This window comes from Anastrepha obliqua, chromosome 3, assembly GCF_027943255.1.
Source record: "Anastrepha obliqua isolate idAnaObli1 chromosome 3, idAnaObli1_1.0, whole genome shotgun sequence".
In the NCBI taxonomy this organism is placed as follows: domain Eukaryota; kingdom Metazoa; phylum Arthropoda; class Insecta; order Diptera; family Tephritidae; genus Anastrepha; species Anastrepha obliqua.
Genome location: NC_072894.1, coordinates 105,546,146 through 105,565,122, shown reverse-complemented (window position 1 = coordinate 105,565,122; position 18,977 = coordinate 105,546,146). Strand labels below are relative to the sequence as shown.

Below are 18,977 nucleotides of genomic sequence, written 5' to 3'. Positions count from 1 at the left end.
TTGTTTATCTAGAAACCAGCATTAACATCGATAACAATGCCAGCCTTGAAATCCAACGGAGGGGAATTACTGCTACTTACTGGCAGGGGAACATGCTACTTTTGACTAAGTAGGCAAATGAGTAGTAAAGTCCTCTCTCGATGAACAAAACGAAGGCTCTATAAGGCTCTCATCTTGCCCGTGTTAACGTATAGAGCAGAAGCTTGGGGCGTCCCTTCTGCGTTGGAAAGATCCGGTTGGGAATAATTTGGCTTCATTTGGCGGCGGTTAGCACGTCATTCCCATAGCAACCGGTTCTACGTTACCGGAATGACTCGTGTTTTTCCCGACCAAGGGCTGCCGAACCCAGTAAACTAGCCCTGTCTAATGAACCATTTATCATCACGAGAAAGAAACGACTGGCGCGTTTTGTTAAACACGGCCAAAGTCGCGTAAGCTGTTATCGCGCCAATCCAGAAGAAGAAGAATTACATATATTTTCTATTACAATTTTTGGTTGAATTATTAAAATTTGATTGTTTAAAATATTTTTATTTAAAATGGTTAATAAAATTTCGTTGCTGTCAGAAGTACACGCGACTTTGTGTTGCCCAACTTATATTGATGTTATTGTTAAAGCCAAAAAATTATTGTACAAGCGTCTGTATGCACATACATACATACATACATACATGTGTACATAATCACCACCGTCATTCACACTATCGCTACGTTTTTGTTTCATCGCCGCGTCGCCGTACTCATATTGCTGCTCCACACAACCATACGCACATATGTACATATATGTATATGTACATCGGCATCGCAGCTGTAGTTGTTGTTATTGCTCATGCTGTTGTTTTGTCGCCTTTGCCATTGTCGTCATCGCCCCATATTGCTACATAGCCAGAGCAACACTGTTGTCATTGCCTCCACCCGGCTAGCCGCAAACGTCTCTACAACACGTAACGTCTCTCGACACATTTTGCGTCGTGGCGTCGCTTTTGCTTTCAGCGGTTGCGGCTTCGACTTTGGCTTCGGCCTCAGCAGCAGCAGCAGCAGCAGTGACGTGAGCGTTGCTATCAGAGTTGGGTTGTTCGTTGAGTTGGATTGTGAACAAGTGGTAGTGAGCGGATGTATATATGCACACACACACTTATACTAAATATTTGTATGCACAGATTGTTAGGGGTCGTCATCGCGTCATTGCATTGACCATACAATCTATATAGCCGTTGTTATTGTTGTCGCCGGCGTCACTGTGGTCGCCGGTTTAGTTGTTTTTGTTGATACTGTATGGCTTTTCGTTCAGTTTTCGCACCACTGTTGCCGCTGCTGCTGCTGCTACTCACCCAAACACACACACACACATACAATCGAGCACGCGCGCATGCACATATTCTCTCGTTCCCCTTCTCACTGCTGCTGACGCGCTCTGCCCCTCTCTAACAAACACTCTGCAGCAGGTAATTGCCAGCAATCGCTGCCGTCCCGTTCAGCTCAACTCAACTCAACCCAGCTTAGCTCAGCTCGACGACGTGTTTCACATTCAGTTGCTCGACTGCTGCTGTGACTATTTGTCCACTCTTAAAAATCTACTGTCGTTTAGCTGAGTATTGTTCGTGCGTGCCGCCGACATAGTTGTTCGTTATCGTTCTCCACATTTCGTTCGTTCCGTCATCATTCCTTTTAATTGCAAGTTGCTGTGCTGAAATTGCTGTTGCTACACTGATTGCTGTTGCTGCTATGCGATTTCATCATTGTACCGAACGTCGTGGTGAGAAGTAGGTGCGCGTTGTGCGCGTTGTTTTTTTGAAACGAAGCAAACTAAAAAGTGAACTGCAAGAATTGTTGCTAGTGACTATGTGTATGTGTGTGTGTGTGCAGCCGTTTGTGCGAAATAAAAATTTAAATTATATTTTCGAGACTTGTTTTTGTGCTCTGCGCTTGTGAAAGTTTTAAACAAAACAAAAAAGAGACGCACCGCTTTGGCGCCTGTCGCTGCTGTTGCCAGTAGTATTTTTTTGGCTGTGTGTGCTAAGTTTAATTTATTGCTCAACAACTATTCAAACAAACTACCAAAGCAAAATGAGGCAGTCGGGATCCACCGATTCAAAGCCGGAAACTTACCAAGGTAACGCGAAAATCTGCCGCTTAGTGGAGCTTTATCCGTGCATGTATGATCGCTCGCATATACACTACATGAAGAAGGATGTGTTGGATAAGGCGTGGGACCAAATTGCCAAGGAAGCTGGTGAAGATGGTAGGTATCATATTCATATATATATACGTACATACACACACGCATCCAAGAAAACACAGAAAATACAAAAAACAAAACTGTAACCGAAAAACGGCAACACTTTTGACTGAATGCAATTACAGCAACAACAACAACATAAACACCTTAATTACCATTGCCCGCTTGCCTACCGCTGCTACATCACTGCTTTTCTTTACACTCGGTGCCTGTGGGCTTGTTTGCTCCACCGCCTGCCAGGCAAAACCCTTTGCAGCCTACTTGTAGCTGCCCTCTCGTATTTTTGCCTTGCTATTTGTTTTTGTTATTTTTGTTTTACCATTGCTTGGTAGTAGGCTAACGCTGGTAGTCACTGCGTTGCGCGCTTTTTGCTGCTGTTGTGGCTGGCAAGCGCGTGCTCGTTGCGACGGCAACGATGACGGCGGCTCTTGCATGTGCCGTTGACAACCAACCAACCAACCAGGCAGGCCGCCAATCAACCGTGTTCCGCTCACCCTGTGCGCATTTAAACACGCAAGCAAAATGTTGCTACCGCCATTGTCCAAAAAGTCTTAGTGTATTTTTTGTTGTTGCTCATTTCCCCATTGCTGTGCTAAAATACGACATCTTATTAATATTGCCATGCTATCGCTGCTGCGTCTACGCTGTGCTCGCCAGCGATGATGTCGGCGCGTTTGTTTTGTTGGTGGTGGTGGTTGTAGTTGTTCTTTCAATATTTATTCGTGCTTTGAGCGCGCTCTCTCTAACTCTCGCACCAAAATTCTCTCAACGTTTGTTTTCCTCCACATATTGCTATGTCTCTTCTTGTTTTGTTCCCTGTTTGCCATGTATTGTTTCCGGCTGTTTTTGTTTTTTTTCTGCACTTCTATTCGAGCGCGCTACAATGTTGCCAACTGCGGCTATGGATAGCAGCGGGGGCAATATTTATTTGACGTTGTGGCAGCGGAAATGCCGGTGACGCGGTCACGTACATACATATCTGCTGCCTTGCAGCTGAGTTTTGTCCTTCGTGTTGCCTCTCCTAGCAGTGAGAAAGTATCATTTGCTGTACTGTACGAAAACTCTTGACTTTGTTTTTGCTTCTGACTTTTTATTATGTGTCTCGATTTGCATTGTTGATATATGAACTGTTTACTGCAATTAGTCTAGTTGGAGAACTGATAATGCGATCTGATTGGACAACCAAATAAGATGGACGTCCAATCGAGATCAATTTGAGGTTAAGTTGAGTTATTTTCAATTCTCCAACATTAGGGGGTTTCTCTAAGCGTAACAATACTAAATTTTGCAAGAGTACGAGAGCACCACCGTTTAAGAATTGCAGCAATCTTAAAAGGAACAACAAAAATAGCTGGCAGTGAGTTTCATTGGGCGTCGTACGCTTTATTGACAGGAAATATGGTATTTTTTTAAATTTTATTTATTTCAAGAAGTCAAGAAAACATGATAAGTAAGGAGGTATGAATTGTTTAAGAAAATTAGTGCTTTGAAGCAGAAAAAGGCAATTAATGCCACCTTTGATAAACGGGAAAACAAACGAGAGAGCAAGAATCGCTCCTATACTTCGTGAAGACTTCAAGTCGACCAATAGCAAACGAGATGTGTGAGATGGGATAGGATCACAAAATTTTACTGATTTTAGTACACATTTCAGTACAGTTCATTTATCTATTTCTCTTGAAGGATTCTCATTGAGTTTTTGCGTTTTAGTAGCAACACTGATGTTTTTTTGTGATTTGTTTTCTGTTTTATTTTGTAACAGGCAAGTAAGTAAAAAATGAAGGATCTGGAGCATTCCAGAGTAGTAAAGTTCTTTCACTTAAGTTGAAACGATTCAATAATGTCGAAAGGAAAAAATTATACCCCAGCTCTTTGCCCCTGGACTCCAAATCAGTGGCGTTATATTTTATTCAGCGATGAAACTATAATAAATAGAGTTGGTCCTGATGGTAGAAAGTACGTGCGGCGGCCAAAACGTGCAGTATTCGCATTTAAGTTCGTTTGATCAATCATAAAGTAAGGGGGAAGTTCAATAATTATGTGAGGCTTCTTTTCGGGGTTTTCATCGTATGGAAGGTGCTATGGATGCGATCAAGTACGTTCTGATACTTCAAGTCGTAATTTTACCTTATGAGGAAGAGAATTTACCGGTGATTTGGTAATTTCAACAACAAAATGACCCGAAGCACACTTCTCATGTGGCAAAAAAGTTGTTCGAAGACAATTTGATCACTGTTCTGGATTGGGCATTTTTGCGTGTCGCTTTAAATCCAATCGAACATCTTTCGAACGATGTAAAAAAGGTACTCCGTACGCAGAATATGACCAATTTGCGTGTGGAACGTTGTTGAGGTTTAATGAGGTCAAAAAGAATAACAATGCAAGGATGTATACTTTTCCCTTTCATCTGCATTTTTTCTGATTTCATTATTGCTTTGCTTTGTTCTTAAGTATTTTGCTCAAAGGATTTTCGCATTGTATTAACTTTTGTGCATGAAGTACCAAAAAAAAAAAGGTTTCTCTTAGACAAAACGACTGATAAAGATTAACGATCCTAATGATTAAAAATTGATCTATAAAATAACGCGCCGTCGTACAAAACCTAAGACAAAATATAATTTTGATAAGATGAAATTAATTTGACTATGAAACGAAAAGCGACTGTTAAAAACACCTAAATCTTTAGATCCTTTAACAGATTGCAGTACAGGGCGATCAATTTAGAGGTATCGAATTTTAAATTGAAATACCACAACGAAAATTCAAAATTGATTCCGCAATCTTTATTATTGTGTAGATTCATTTATCAAATTTGAAGCGTAAGTCTTTCCATGATGAAATACTGAAAAATATTTTGTATTTAGTTTGACAGTAGGCACGCATGATTTGCCAAAAAAAACCACGTTGGAAAAAGTACCTCCAATCTGATTGCCCATTATAAAGGGTTTCGTAAGACATAGAGAATCCACCTTTTCATTCTCAACAGCACCTCCAGTTGGGCATCATATCCTTCTTGGGGATCATGTCCCTCTCAATGCGACAATTTTTTCTTTGTATGACAAAAATTGTATTTCTCAACTTGAGAAAAACCTAGTTTTTAACTCTATCTCAAATTCAATTTTCCAGTTGATTTCAACATGGTTTTGTTTTTCTTTCTAGGTGGCCCCCTTAATGGTAAGATGATAATAGGTTAATTAAGTGATTTTAAAAATCTGTAATTACAGGTTAGTTCAAAAGTATCGAAAGTCAAAATTAGATAATTTGAATTTATTATTACATATTATTATTATTATTTTCGAATTTTTTAATGAAGTTAGTGTTTTATTCAAAGTGATTACTTTGAATACTCAACTTCAGTGCACTTATTCCAATGATCCACTGTTTGATTTTATATCGCGTCTGCAATGATTTCTGAAACTATGAAAAATACTGAGCACATGAAGAAATGGAGCTCCATCTTTCCTGCGCCTTCCCGAGAAATAAGTGGTGCAATTCCCTTTCAACAACAGTCAGGGGCGTGCCGATGACTGGCTAGGAGGGCCCTTAGGCCAATTCAGTCCTCTACCCTCTACCTGGAACCCAGGACGTAACCTGGTTTTCATAGTTTTTGAAGTGTAAGAGTATTGATTATACGTACTAGGTTGTTCAATAAGTCTTGCGGTTCGATAAAAACCCCAGTTTTATGGTTTGGAATACACTTTAGTATTCAGTACAGTCTCCCTGAACATCAATACACTTGTGCCAACGGGATTACAATTTATGAGTTCCATCCTTGAAGTGATCATCTGGAAGGGCTGCAAAAAATTTTTTTCATTTGCAAACTGGGTCTTTTTTACGAATTTTTTCCTTCAGCTGGTTTAAAAGGTTACAATATTATTTAGAATTTCGGAGCCAAAGAAACACGTAAAACAATGCGTTTGGACCTTAAAAACAAAAATAATTTAACTAGTGACTATACTGTAAATAACATAGGGTATATTTTATTAAAATTGGCTTATGAGAAAAAGTATATATCTACTCAATCAACTTAAATGGAATTGAGGGGTTGCAATAAAGTTTTATTTGCAATAAAATTTAATTAAAAATTGAAATTTTTTTTTTTTAAATTAAAAGTTATTTTGAATTTTATTTGCAATTCAAACTTCAAAAAAAAAAAAATTTTTTTTAAATAAAATTTATTTTGAATTTTATTTGCAATTCAAAATGCCAAGAAAAAAAATTCACAATTAAAATCTATTTTGAATTTTTTTTTTCAAATATTCAAAAAAAATTTTCAATTTTAAAATTTATTTTGAATTTGTTTTGTAATACAATTTAAAAATTCTTTTTTTTTCAAAATTAAAATTTATTTTGAATTTAGTTGCAATACAATTTAATTCAAAATTGAAAAAAAAAATATTTTTGTTTTTTTTTTTTCAAAACTAAAATTTATTGTGAATTTTATTTGCAATACAAAAAAATTTTTTTTTCAAAATTAACATTTATTTTAAATTTTATTTGCAATACAATTTAATTCAAAATTCAAAAAAAAGGTTTTTGTTTTTTCAAAATCAAAATTTTAATTCTGAATTTTATTTACAACACAAAAAAAAACATTTTTTTTTCAAGATGAACATTTTTTTCGAATTTTATTTTAAATTAAAAAAAAAAACGAAAAAATTCAAAATTAAAATTTATTTTGAGTTTCATTTGCAATACAATTTAATTCAAAATTCCAAAAACAAAAAAAAAATAAAGCTTAAAACTGATTTTGAATTTTTTTTGTAATACAATTCAATTCAAGATTAAAAACAAAATTTTGTTTTGTTTTTCAAAATTAAAATTTATTGTGAATTTTATTTGCAATACAAAAAAAAATTTTTCAAAATTAGTATTTATTTTAAATTTTATTTGCAATACAATTTATTTCAAAATTCAAAAAAAAAAAGGTTTTTTTTTTCAAAATCAAAAATTGAATTCTGAATTTTATTTACAATACAAAAAAAACATTTTTTTTTCAAGATTAAAATTTATTTCGAATTTTATTTTAAATTAAAAAAAAAAACGAAAAATTCAAAATTAAAATTTATTTTGAGTCTCATTTGCAATACAATTTAATTCAAAATTCCAAAAACAAAAAAAAAAAATCAAGCTTAAAACTGATTTTGAATTTTTTTTCTTCAAAATTTATTTTGAATTTTATTTGCAATATCATTTAATACAAAATTTAAAAAAATTCTGTTTTTCAAAATTAAAATTTTTTTTGAATTTTATTTGCAATTCTAAATTCAAAAAAAAAAAAAAAAAAAATACTCAAATGTAAAATTTATGTATTTCGAATTTTATTTGAAATTAAAAAAAAAACGAAAAATTCAAAATTAAAATTTAGTTTGAATTTCATTTGCAATACAATTTAAACTAAAAAAAAAAAAACCAAATATTCAAAATATAATTTTATTCAGTCAACAGCTGCAACGTATGCATGCTTTGTTTTTGGTATTTTGAAAATTTTCAACTGAAATGAAAATTAAAGTCGTTCGACCACACGATTCTCTCATTAAATGTTCGTTAATAAAGCAGCTTTCTCCCAGCCTATTGACAAATCGGGCCCCTTAATTGAATACAAGCGGCTTCTTTACAAGTGTGCGTACATAAATGTTTTCTAAAAAAGCCTCAAATATTGTAGTGAAAATTAAACTTTTTTTGCAAATTATATCCTCGGCAACTGATTGGAAATATTCGAGTAAGTATTTTAATAAAATTCAATTATTTTCCAAATTAATAGCGTCTTTCATTATTTAGATCGTGTTTTAATTCTGCTGATAAAGCTGTCTTTCTGCTGCAAGGGGAACCACCAGTCTATGAAATTTCATACAAGTAAGTCCCGATTAGGCATTTGTAAAAATTTTATTATAAATAAAAAAATTGGGTTTTTGATTGAGCTCTTCCTCCTATTCGTGGTGTGCGTCTTGATGTTCTTCCACAAATGGACTCGCTGTTTTTCCACAAATACCGCTTCTGAACGGCGGATGGCAAAAATATCTGCCGAGAAGCGATCGTTATTAGAGAACGTCTTTTTCTATAATTTGGTGTTCGATGAACACGATGGGTTTCAAGCCCGATCACTACCGCATTTGCATTAAAAGGATACAAGAATTTTCTTTTAATGTAGCTTAAATAAACAATATACTTAATTTTGTTTTTTAAAGGAGGTGAAATTCCTGAAAAACTCGCAATACATAGATTTAAAGCCATAGTGAGGAAATCAACCACATTTGAAGAACTTCAAGCATTTTTGAACTCTTCCAACTTGTCACGGGAGTTTTTACTAAACCTGAAAAAGACTGCGAAATCTTCCAATTTTGTAGAGTAGAGAACAAAATTGCAAGTAGTGAGTGAATTCATGTTTCATTTTTGATATACGAATACTCGGATTTCCTTTTCCTTTCCTATGTATCTGTAATGGTTACTGACTCCACTTGTTGATGCTGCCAATATAGAAGTTTTTCCTATAAGTATTCTACCCTCTTTTCAAGTTAATAAAACCCACTTTTTATCCAGTTTTTTCACCACTTTTGGCTGGCAGGATTTATGTTTGCCTAGTGAATTCATACACACACACACACACACTTATATGCATTTGCCATAAATTTTATGAGTGCTGTAGCAGAAATGCAATTGCATCCCTCCTCCTTTTCAGTTGCAGTATGCAAAGACCACTGGCGCAACATTCGCACCTCCTTTGCGCGTTCCATTAATATCAATAAAGTGCCATCCAGCGCGAATCGTACCAAACCATATTACCTACACAAAGAACTGCAATTTCTCGCGCGTCACATAACACCCGGTATTCCAGTGTCACGCCGCTCAAGACGGAGCGAAATGATTGAGATGCCGATGGGAGAGGAATCATTTGATGGTTCTGCTGTTACGGCAGCACAGGGAGGTGAAGCGGTCGAGGAGCAGGAGTCACAGCAGGAACATGCGCCGAGTAGTAGTTTAGATGAAGGCACCATGTCGAGCAAAGGGGGGGAGCTAATGGCACAGAGTCATTCACCACAAGAAACACAAGCAGATGCTAAGAGGCAAGAATTGCCCGAACAAAGCTCGCCATTACCACTGCTGCAACATCAATATATACATCAGCAACCACCACAACAACAACAACAACAACAACAACAACAACAACAACCAGAACCTGCACCACCTCCACAACAGCAGCCATTGCTGGCCGAAGTGCCATTGCCACTGTATCCGTTCAAAAAGCGACTGCGCACCGTCGTTGAGCCAATGATGTGTGTGGAAGTGGAGCAAGAGCGCGACGTAAAGGTAAGTTCGTGGTGGTGCTAGTTGCTTAATAATTTTTCGCTCTTAATAAAAATTCAATTATTTTCCTGCAGCCTCCAATCAAAGAACTTTGCACCTCCGATACCGATTTTGATGCTGTCTTTCTTCAAGGCCTGTTGCCCGAAATGAAAGCGATGGACTTTCGTCAGAAGATAATCTTCAAGAAACGTATCTATGAAGTAATTGGAGAAATTTTTGACAGTATACCAAATAACAACGCAACACATGGGACGTCTATTACCAATAGCAATGGCACCTCTCCTTGTAATGGCTATGTCCCTAACCACATGAATGGCTACACGGTCAACGACAAGGGTCGAGCTCCAACTCCTGCCACATCGCCTAGCGGCTCCGGTTATATCTCACCGCTGAATACCCTAAACAACGCATCATCCGCTCCAACGACCGTTGTAAATGCGACCGATTTAGCGATGCTACGTCGTCTCAGCTCATTGTTACAGAGCCCGACAGTGGCGTCTAGCAGCAACAGCGCTATGACAGCGCTGCCGAAGAATGTCGCCTCTATGTCGTCAGCAGGCAATCGCCTGACAACAGCTTCATATGCAACGCCACGGATGACTAACGCGTCCCGAGGTGCAATTACGCGGTCCAGTGCTAACCTTTTGCTCAATGGGCCACCATCAGCAACACCAGCGACCAGTCAAGCAGTCAAGCAAGAGTTGTTGGATGGTTGAGCCAACTATTGAAAATATATTTTTTTTTTTATTTAAAAGTGTGTTTTGCTGATTGGAACTTTTTCATGCTTTTTTTTTTACCAAAAAGTAGGTATCTTTGTATGAATGTAAGAAAATAAATAATTGTGTAATATTTTATGAAATATAAATTCACAATTTTTATTACCGAATGGACAAAGCGATGTTAACTTGTTGTAAGTGATTTTATTGTTAATGTATTGTAGTAGTAAAATTGCCCATGTCTTTAAGGAAATAATCGCCAAGATATTTGGCACGGCTTCTTTGAAGTGCAAGACAATCACAGAATAAATTTTGTACCAATTCAATTTCTTCTTCATCTCCACAACTCTTGCAGTAGTCATTGTGAGTTCCATTAGTTAGGGTGTCAATAGCGCAGTGCCCCGTACTTTTAAGATTCAGTTTTGACCAGAGCGTTTTGGAGATCCTGCAGTTACTAGTCAGAGACCACTTTCTATTGGTTTCCGTGATTACGCTCAAGTCAAACGCAGTGTATAGTTCGTTTAGCGGAATGCTTATGTCCTCTTCCACTCGCTGAAGGTACACCAGTCTGGAAATCTAAGAGAGCAATTTAAGGATAATCCCGATCCAGTGCTATTGCCCATAGTATAAATATGGTGACTACTATCATCTGATATGACTCTGGTCTGCCAATCCTTCCTATCAGGTATTCGTAACTTATAATCTCTGTTCGCATCCATCTTGGGAACCAGATAGTCTGTTTTCGATGCGTCTGGCAAGTATGCGTCCGCAGATAGTAGAACTGATGCATGATTGTGTGTGTTTTCGTTTAGCCTGCCTGCTGCTTTCATCCTATAAGCAGATTTGGCCGGTCTTCCTTTAAACATATCTATCAATGGGTGGTAGGATCACTTGCAACGCCGCATTCAAGTTACTTTTTATTAATCTATACTAATATTATAAAGAGGAAAACTTTGTTTGTTTGTTTGTTTGTAACGAATAGGCTCAAAAACTACTGGACCGATTTTAAAAATTCTTTCACCATTCGAAAACTACATTATCCACGAGTAACATGGATTACATTTTATTTTGGAAAAAAATAGGGTTCCGTAAGATATTTGGATTTTTCGGACACAAACTGAAAAAATCTTATATATAAAATAAAGTCAACTTTTTGTGTGTGTTCGCTAACCAGCCGTGTCTGCACCGAATTAAACCAAACTTACACACATTGTTAAGAAGGTATTGAAGATGGTTTCCGTATAGTTTGGATACCTATTGGTGGACTGGGCTCGAGATATAGGTCAAAACGTGGACCCGGGTAACCTTCGGATGTGTATGTACAATATGAGTATCAAATTGAAGCTGTTGGTGAATGCTTTAGTACAGAGTATTTTTCATGCCACTCCGTGACTGGGGTCTCGAGATATAGGTCAAAACGTGGACCCGGGTAACCTTTGGTTGTGTATGTACAATATGGGTATCAAATGAAAGCTGTTGATAAGCGGTTTAATACGGGGTAATTTTCATACGTATTGATGACTGGGGTCTCGAAATATATGCCAAAACGTGGATCTGCCGTGTCTTTGCACCGAATTAAACCAAACTTACACACATTGTTAAGTAAGTATTGAAAATGGGTTTCGCAAAGTTTGGTTGTAATTCGGAACACTGGCAATGGGTACAGCGTTCTTTTGAACCAGCCATAATGTCGCTTACTTTTATAACGCTTGGGGCGGAACTGAACTGTCAAATTGACAGTGTGAGTTACAATGTGTCAATATTTCTTTCTGATTTGGATGCCATAAGGAGAAGACGTAAGGGCAAAGTGTAAAAATTTTTTGTGAATTTTTTTGGAGTGGATTTTGGAACAGTGAATAATTTCTTACGAAAATTTCAGAATTTAATGTGAAATCCGAATGTTCAAATGAAATTATGTGTTTGTGGAAAACAAATTTTTTTTCGTTTTTTTTTTTGAAAAAAATAAATGGATAATGGTTAAAAAAGCTCCAATGCTTAATAAAACATATAAATTGAAACGAAAAATTCATGGATGATCAGGAAAAAAGACGATTGTTTATTCATATGCGTTGATTTGAAATTTAAAAACAATCTTCTTTTTTCCTGATTTTCAATTTTATATTTACTCAAAAACAAATAGAAAAACAAAAAATATTGTTTATGCCAAAGCGCGTGAATAAAGAATAAAGAAATAAATAATATAAGGTTGGCCAACAAGTCTTGCGGTATTTCCGCAAGCTTGTCTTTGCAAGCGCGTAGTTCTAGTTGTATTCGTCGCATCGGTTCACGCTAGAGCTTTTTGGAAAGCTCTTTTCACGTGCTAACACGTGTTTGATTAATTGTGGTTTGCTTTTAGTCGTTCGTGAGTTATAGCGTCGCAAACATGGAGCAAAATAAAGAGAAAATACGGCATATTTTACAGTACTACTACGATAAAGGCAAAAATGCATCTCATGCTGCCAATAAAATTTGTGCAGTTTATGGACCCGATACAGTTTCCATTTCCACCGCACAACGATGGTTTCAACGTTTTCGTTCTGGTGCAGAGGTGATCGAAGATGCGCCACGGTCCGGAAGGCCTGTCGTCGAAAATTGCGATAAAATCGCTGAATTGATCGAAAGAGACTGGCATAGTAGCAGCCGTAGCATCGGCCAAGAGCTGGGCATGAGTCATCAAATCGTTATAAACCATTTGAAGAAGCTTGGATTCAAAAAGAAGCTCGATGTATGGGTGCCACACGACTTGACGCAAAAAAACATTTTTGCCCGTATGGATGCATGCGAATCGCTTCTGAATCGCAACAAAATCGACCCGTTTTTGAAGCGGATGGTGACTGGCGATGAAAAGTGGGTCACTTACGACAACGTGAAGCGCAAACAGTCGTGGTAGAAAAGCGGTGAAGCTGCCCAGACGGTGGCCAAGCCTGGATTGACGGCCAGGAAGGTTCTTCTGTGTGTTTGATGGGATTGGCAGGGAATCATCCACTATGAGCTGCTCCCCTATGGCCAAACGCTCAATTCGGACCTGTACTGCCAACAACTGGACCGCTTCAATGCAGCACTCATGCAGAAGAGGCCATCTTTGATCAACAGAGGCCGAATTGTCTTCCATCAGGACAACGCCAGGCCACACACATCTTTGGTGACGCGCCAGAAGCTCCGGGAGCTCGGATGGGAGGTTCTTTTGCATCCACCGTATAGTCCGGATCTCGCACCAAGTGATTACCACCTATTTCTGTCCATGGCGAACGAGCTTGGTAGTCGGAAGTTGTCCACAAGAGAGTCCTGTGAGAATTGGCTCTCCGAGTTTTTTGACAATAGGGAAGCGAACTTCTATAAGAGGGGCATTATGAAGTTGGCATCTCGTTGGGAACTCGTCATCGAACAAAACGGCGCATATTTGACTTAAATCGCATTATTATAACCAATTTTATGAACAATTGAAAATTCAATAAAAATACCGCAAGACTTTTTTGACAACCTTATATGAAAATCATATATTTTCTGTTCTAAACCATATCTATTCTATTTTAGTGTGCCCAGCGAAGCGGGCCGGGTTTGCTAGTATTTTATAAAATTTTATGATCAAAAAGATCTCACAATATATTCACAATATTTAAGGTACGAGTTTATTCCTCAAAAGTGATATCGCCTTCAAAGGCGATCACTACTTAAGCACGTATGCCAGTACGCCAATGTTTGATTTAGCGAACGAAACATGTTCGGGACTCTATTTTCGGTATAGCCAGCAGAGCTGAGCCGTCTGCAATTTTTCCATTACTTCCATTCGGCTGTTAAAATGCGTTCCCCGTACTGGTTTTTTTAACTCGATCAAACAGAGAAAAAGTTCAGCGAGCCAAATCAGATGAATTCGATGGCAGTTGGATAGTATTCGTTCCGTTTTTGATCAATAATACACGGATTAGATCGCACTGTGGAACGAGGCGTTCTTACGGTGCATAATTCACGAGTTGTTTCCCCCAAATCCTTTCTTTTATGGTGAATTCCATCTCATCAACGCCCAAATAATAGTCCTTATTAACTGTCTGACCTTCTGCCAAAAAATCGTGGTGTACACTGCCGTTGTAATCCATAACAACCGGGAACGTTGATTTCTTTTTTGACTGAAAAGTTAGTGGTGTTTTTTGGTCTTGGTTCATTTGGAGCTCTTCACTGACTGGTTTGATGTCTCGTTTGTGTGTCGTACTCATAAACCCACGTGACGTCTCCAGAACTGATGCGTTTGATGAATGTTGGGTCGGATTTAGCATTGGAAATCATGTCTTTGACGATATTAACTCGACCCCATTTTTGCATGAAATTCAGGTTCTTTGGGACCAACCGTGCAGCAACACGGCGTGAACCCAAATCATCACTGGCAAGTGAAAGGGTAGATAGTCAAGGAGGAAAAGAGAAAAGTAACAGAAGGAAAAAGATAGGATAGAATAGAGGAATAGAGATAGTTAGACCTGTGAGAAGATTCTTTGATAAATCTGAAAATATACTCCACTTTGAGAGAACGAATTTTACTCATTCTCACGACAAAGGAATCCAAAATTCGTAGCCTTGCTCTAGCAAATGCGGGACACTCACTCACAGAGAAAGTGTTCACTGCTATCCACCTCCTCCTCCTTGCTCTAGCAAATGCGGAACACTCACAGAGAAAATGCTCCGTGCCATCAGCCTCCTCTAAACAAGACAGGCAAATCGGGTCTTCAATGATTTCAATGGTGGCCATATGTTGATCCTATGAATTGCGTTCTATAATAATACCGACCATCAACCGAACGTCTTTACTTGCAAGTTTTAGAAGAAAATCGGACAGTTTTCTGTTCGGGCTTGTCACAAAATCATCCACTTCTTGATTCCTGCAGAACTTATACCGATTATTGGCTTTGGTCCCTGTGGGGAACCGTTGCCAATTCAACGGTAATTTCATTCTCTTGAATCCCGCAGTGCCCTGGAATCCATATAAGTACGAGCTTATTCAGTCTTGTAACAGAATTAAGCTTCCTCTCACATTCTTGAATAATCTTTGAGGTTTACTTTGCGTTCTTCAGAGCCTTTAGTACAGCCTGACTGTCCTGACTGACCATCTCCTCTCAATTATCCATTCTGCTACTTTTAGAATGGCAAAAATTTTCGTTTGGAAAGCAGTTGCCATTCCTCCCATAGCATAGTGATACTTATTACTATCGTTTAAGTACCATCCGGCTCCAGACCCTATTTCATTCTTGGACCCATCGGTAAAGAATCACGTGAAGGGCTGTGTTAATTCATCCTGGACTCCCAGTTTTCGCTTTGCCAGTAAATCGATGGTTTCGCGGACCTTTTTAGTATGTCATTTGCTATCTCTATTTGTTGGTTCTTGTTGTCATAGCAACTTTACTAGACCCTGCCTAGTTAGGTGCGCCACTGCTTGTTGAGCATTACGAGCATAAGGGCCTAGCCATAGAGATAACAATCGGGCGACATATGGGCACATTCGTGTGCGCAAAGTGCATTTATTTGAAAAGTCTATCGAGCGGTAGGCAGCGCCTGCATATCGGCCGCCGATGTTGGTTACAGCTCGACTTGCTTTGTTATTTGAAGAAGTATTCCCATTCCCATCCACAAAGCGCGCATAGAGGTCGTTTTTTCTGGTGCTACGGTTATTGATAAGTCGTTTGTGGGTTAGTGTACCTCCGAATGAGACATTTTTTACTATTTACAAGCCATTCAGTCAGAACTGAGCCTCATCACTGAAGCCGAGACCCATACTATTACTGTTGTATTAAATATTGATGGCAACCCTGCTGAAAAATATTTTTATTTAAAGTATAATAATATGAAATATTAAATAAAAAAGGAAGTCAAACTTCTGTAAATGCGAATACCCAGCAAATGGATGTGAAGCAGAAGAAGTGTAAGAGCTTTTCAATTTTTCAATTAAATTTTTGAAACAAACCCTATGGAATCCCCATATATTTTATTTTCATAAATCCAATTTTAGTTATCCCGGATCCATAATTTCATAAGAAATCTAATTCCATCTCCTTTCTCTTCCAGTTGCCGTTTGCAAATCCCGCTGGCGCAACATTCGCACCTCCTTTGCGCGTTCCATTAATATCAATAAAGTGCCATCCAGCGCGAATCGAACCAAACCCTATTACCTACACAAAGAACTGGAATTCCTCGCACGTCACATTACACCCGGTATTCCGGTGTCACGCCGCTCAAGACGGAGCGAAAAGATTGAGGTGTCGATCGGCGAGGAATCATTTGACGGTCTCGCCGCTACGGCAGCACAGGACGATGAAGAGTACGACGAGCAGTGCACCGATGAAGAGGAGTCACAACAGGAACATGCCTCGAATAGTAGTTTAGATGAAGGCACCATGTCGAGCAAAGGGGGGGAGCAAATGGCACAACTTAGTCATTCACCACAAGAAACACAAGCAGATGCTAAGAGGCAGGAATTGCCCGAGCAAAGCTCGCCATTACCACTGCTGCAACATCAATATATACATCAGCAAGCACCGCAACAACAACAACCAATACAACCAGAACCTGCACCACCTCTACAACAGCAGCCATCGCCGCCAGCGGCACTGCCGCTCGAATCTACCACTGAAGGGGAAGGCGGCACAGTGGGCGAAGTGTCATTACCAATGTATCCGTTTAAAAAGCGCCTGCGCACCGTCGTCGAGCCAATGATGTGTGTGGAAGTGGAGCAAGAGCCCGATGTGAAGGTAAGTTGGTGGTGGTGCTAGTTGTTTAATAATTTTTCGCTCTTAATAAAAATTCAATTATTTTCCTGCAGCCTCCATCCAACGAACTCTGCACATCCGATTCGAATTTTGATGCTGCCTTTCTTCAAGGCCTGTTGCCCGAAATGAAAGCGATGGACTTTCGTCAGAAGATAATCTTCAAGAAACGTATCTATGAAGTAATTGGAGAAATTTTTGAGAATACTCCAAATACCAATGCAACACGTCGTCCGTCGCAGCCAAACCCCGCATACAACGGTAATGCGTCTATTGGCAGTAGCAATGGTCGCACTCCCTCTAATGGTTATGCCACTAACCACATGAATGGCTCGATGGTCAACAACAAACGTCGAAGTTCTATACGTACACCAACTCCTGCCACATCGCCTAGCGCCTCCGGTTATATCTCACCGTTGAATACCCTAAACAACGCATCACCCGCTCCAACGACCGTTGTAAATGCGACCGATTTAGCGATGTTACGTCGCCTGAGCTCATTGTTACAGAGCCCGACGGTGACGCCTAGCAGCAGCAACAGCGCTATGACAGCGTTGCCGAAGAATGCCGCAGGGTGCACCACCAGCAATACACTGACAACAGCCTCACCACTATCACCGGCGACGGTCAGCGTACATCGGGGCGCAATGACGCGGTCCAGTTCAAATCTTTTTCGCACTTCAATGGTGAATGGTTTGGCGCTCCCTACATCCACTGCCAGTGGGTCATCAGCAGCAACACCAGCGACCAGTCAAGCAGTCAAGCAGGAGTTGTTGGATGAATGAGTCAATTACTGCAAATATATTTCGTTTTTTTTTTTTTATTTAAAAGTGTGTTTTACTAGTTGGAACTTTTTCATGCTTTAGGTAAAATGTAGCTTTAGAATTTTACCGAAGAATTAGATATCTTTGTAAGAATGTAAATAATTGTGTAATATTTATGAACAATTCAAATAAATTCACAATTTTTTACCGAATGGATAAAACCATGTTAACTTCTTGTAACTGATGTTATTGTTAGTGTAGTAGTAAAAAATATTCCTCAACTGTTGGAAAATGTTGCTTTAGTCAAGTCTTTCGGCCGGATTTATGTATATCCAAGGTGTGGAAGGATAAGTCTTACTTTCCGTTAAGTGTTGTTCTCAAAATGCTCCAAATATAGGCCCAGACTGTAACGACGATACCGGATCAGAAGAAGAGAAGTGTTATAACAAAATGGAGCTTTGCACTTCGTCCTTAAGGGGTTACATGGGTTTCGTTGGTTCAAAAAATCGATTTTTGTTTTTTTTGGCTTATTAATTTCTACAACATCTCAGGAATATTATCCTAAATTTTCAACTCGATCCGAATAATAAATTCGGAGATACAGCCTTTGGAAGGTTGTGCTCCAAGCCACTTTTATTGTTACTCAAATCTTTAAACGTCAAATGTTCTCGAAAACTACTCAACCGATTTTGATGAAATTTTACACAGGTGTTCGAAATACAATTTACTCGTGCTTGAACGAAGGATTTTGTTTTTTTGTTTTCAATTACAACTATTTAAAAAAACAAAATGTCAAGCAAATTTGACCGAAATTTTCATTTTTTTGGAAAAATGTCTGCCAAAATTCCAATTTTTACTTTTTTTTTCTTTCCTTCGTTCAAGCACGAGTTTATGCTCTTTAGTTAAGAGCACTTATTTTTGGTTTCTCATTTTTGATGAGTCTGTCAGGAGTTATGCTGACAATGCGGACGCACCTTTTTTCGAGGGGTCACCGGAAATGACGTCACAATGGAGGAGTTTTAATTTTTTTTTTGAAAATTTCAGAAATTATTCTTTAAATATGTATCTATAAGACAGAAAAAAGTTTGAATTAAATATGGTAAATAATTTTTTACATAGAAAAAAAAATATTGAAAATAGGCCTTTTTTTACCCGACGAAACCCATGTAACCCCTTAAGATCTTTTTAGCCCAAGCGAGGTGTTAGA

The 18,977-nt window shown here is 38.4% G+C and overlaps 1 protein-coding gene across 1 annotated transcript; it reads left to right on the top strand.

Annotated features, from left to right (window-relative positions):
* Positions 1-1,493: 1,493 nt before the first annotated feature.
* LOC129242140 (mucin-2-like) lies at positions 1,494-17,936 on the top strand. The gene is made up of 5 exons (XM_054878701.1): positions 1,494-2,242; positions 8,919-9,547; positions 9,619-10,255; positions 16,309-16,991; positions 17,063-17,936. The coding sequence occupies exons 1-5, from the start codon at positions 2,068-2,070 to the stop codon at positions 17,789-17,791; spliced, it is 2,853 nt and encodes a 950-aa protein (XP_054734676.1). The 5' UTR covers positions 1,494-2,067; the 3' UTR covers positions 17,792-17,936.
* The last annotated feature ends 1,041 nt before the right edge of the window (positions 17,937-18,977 follow it).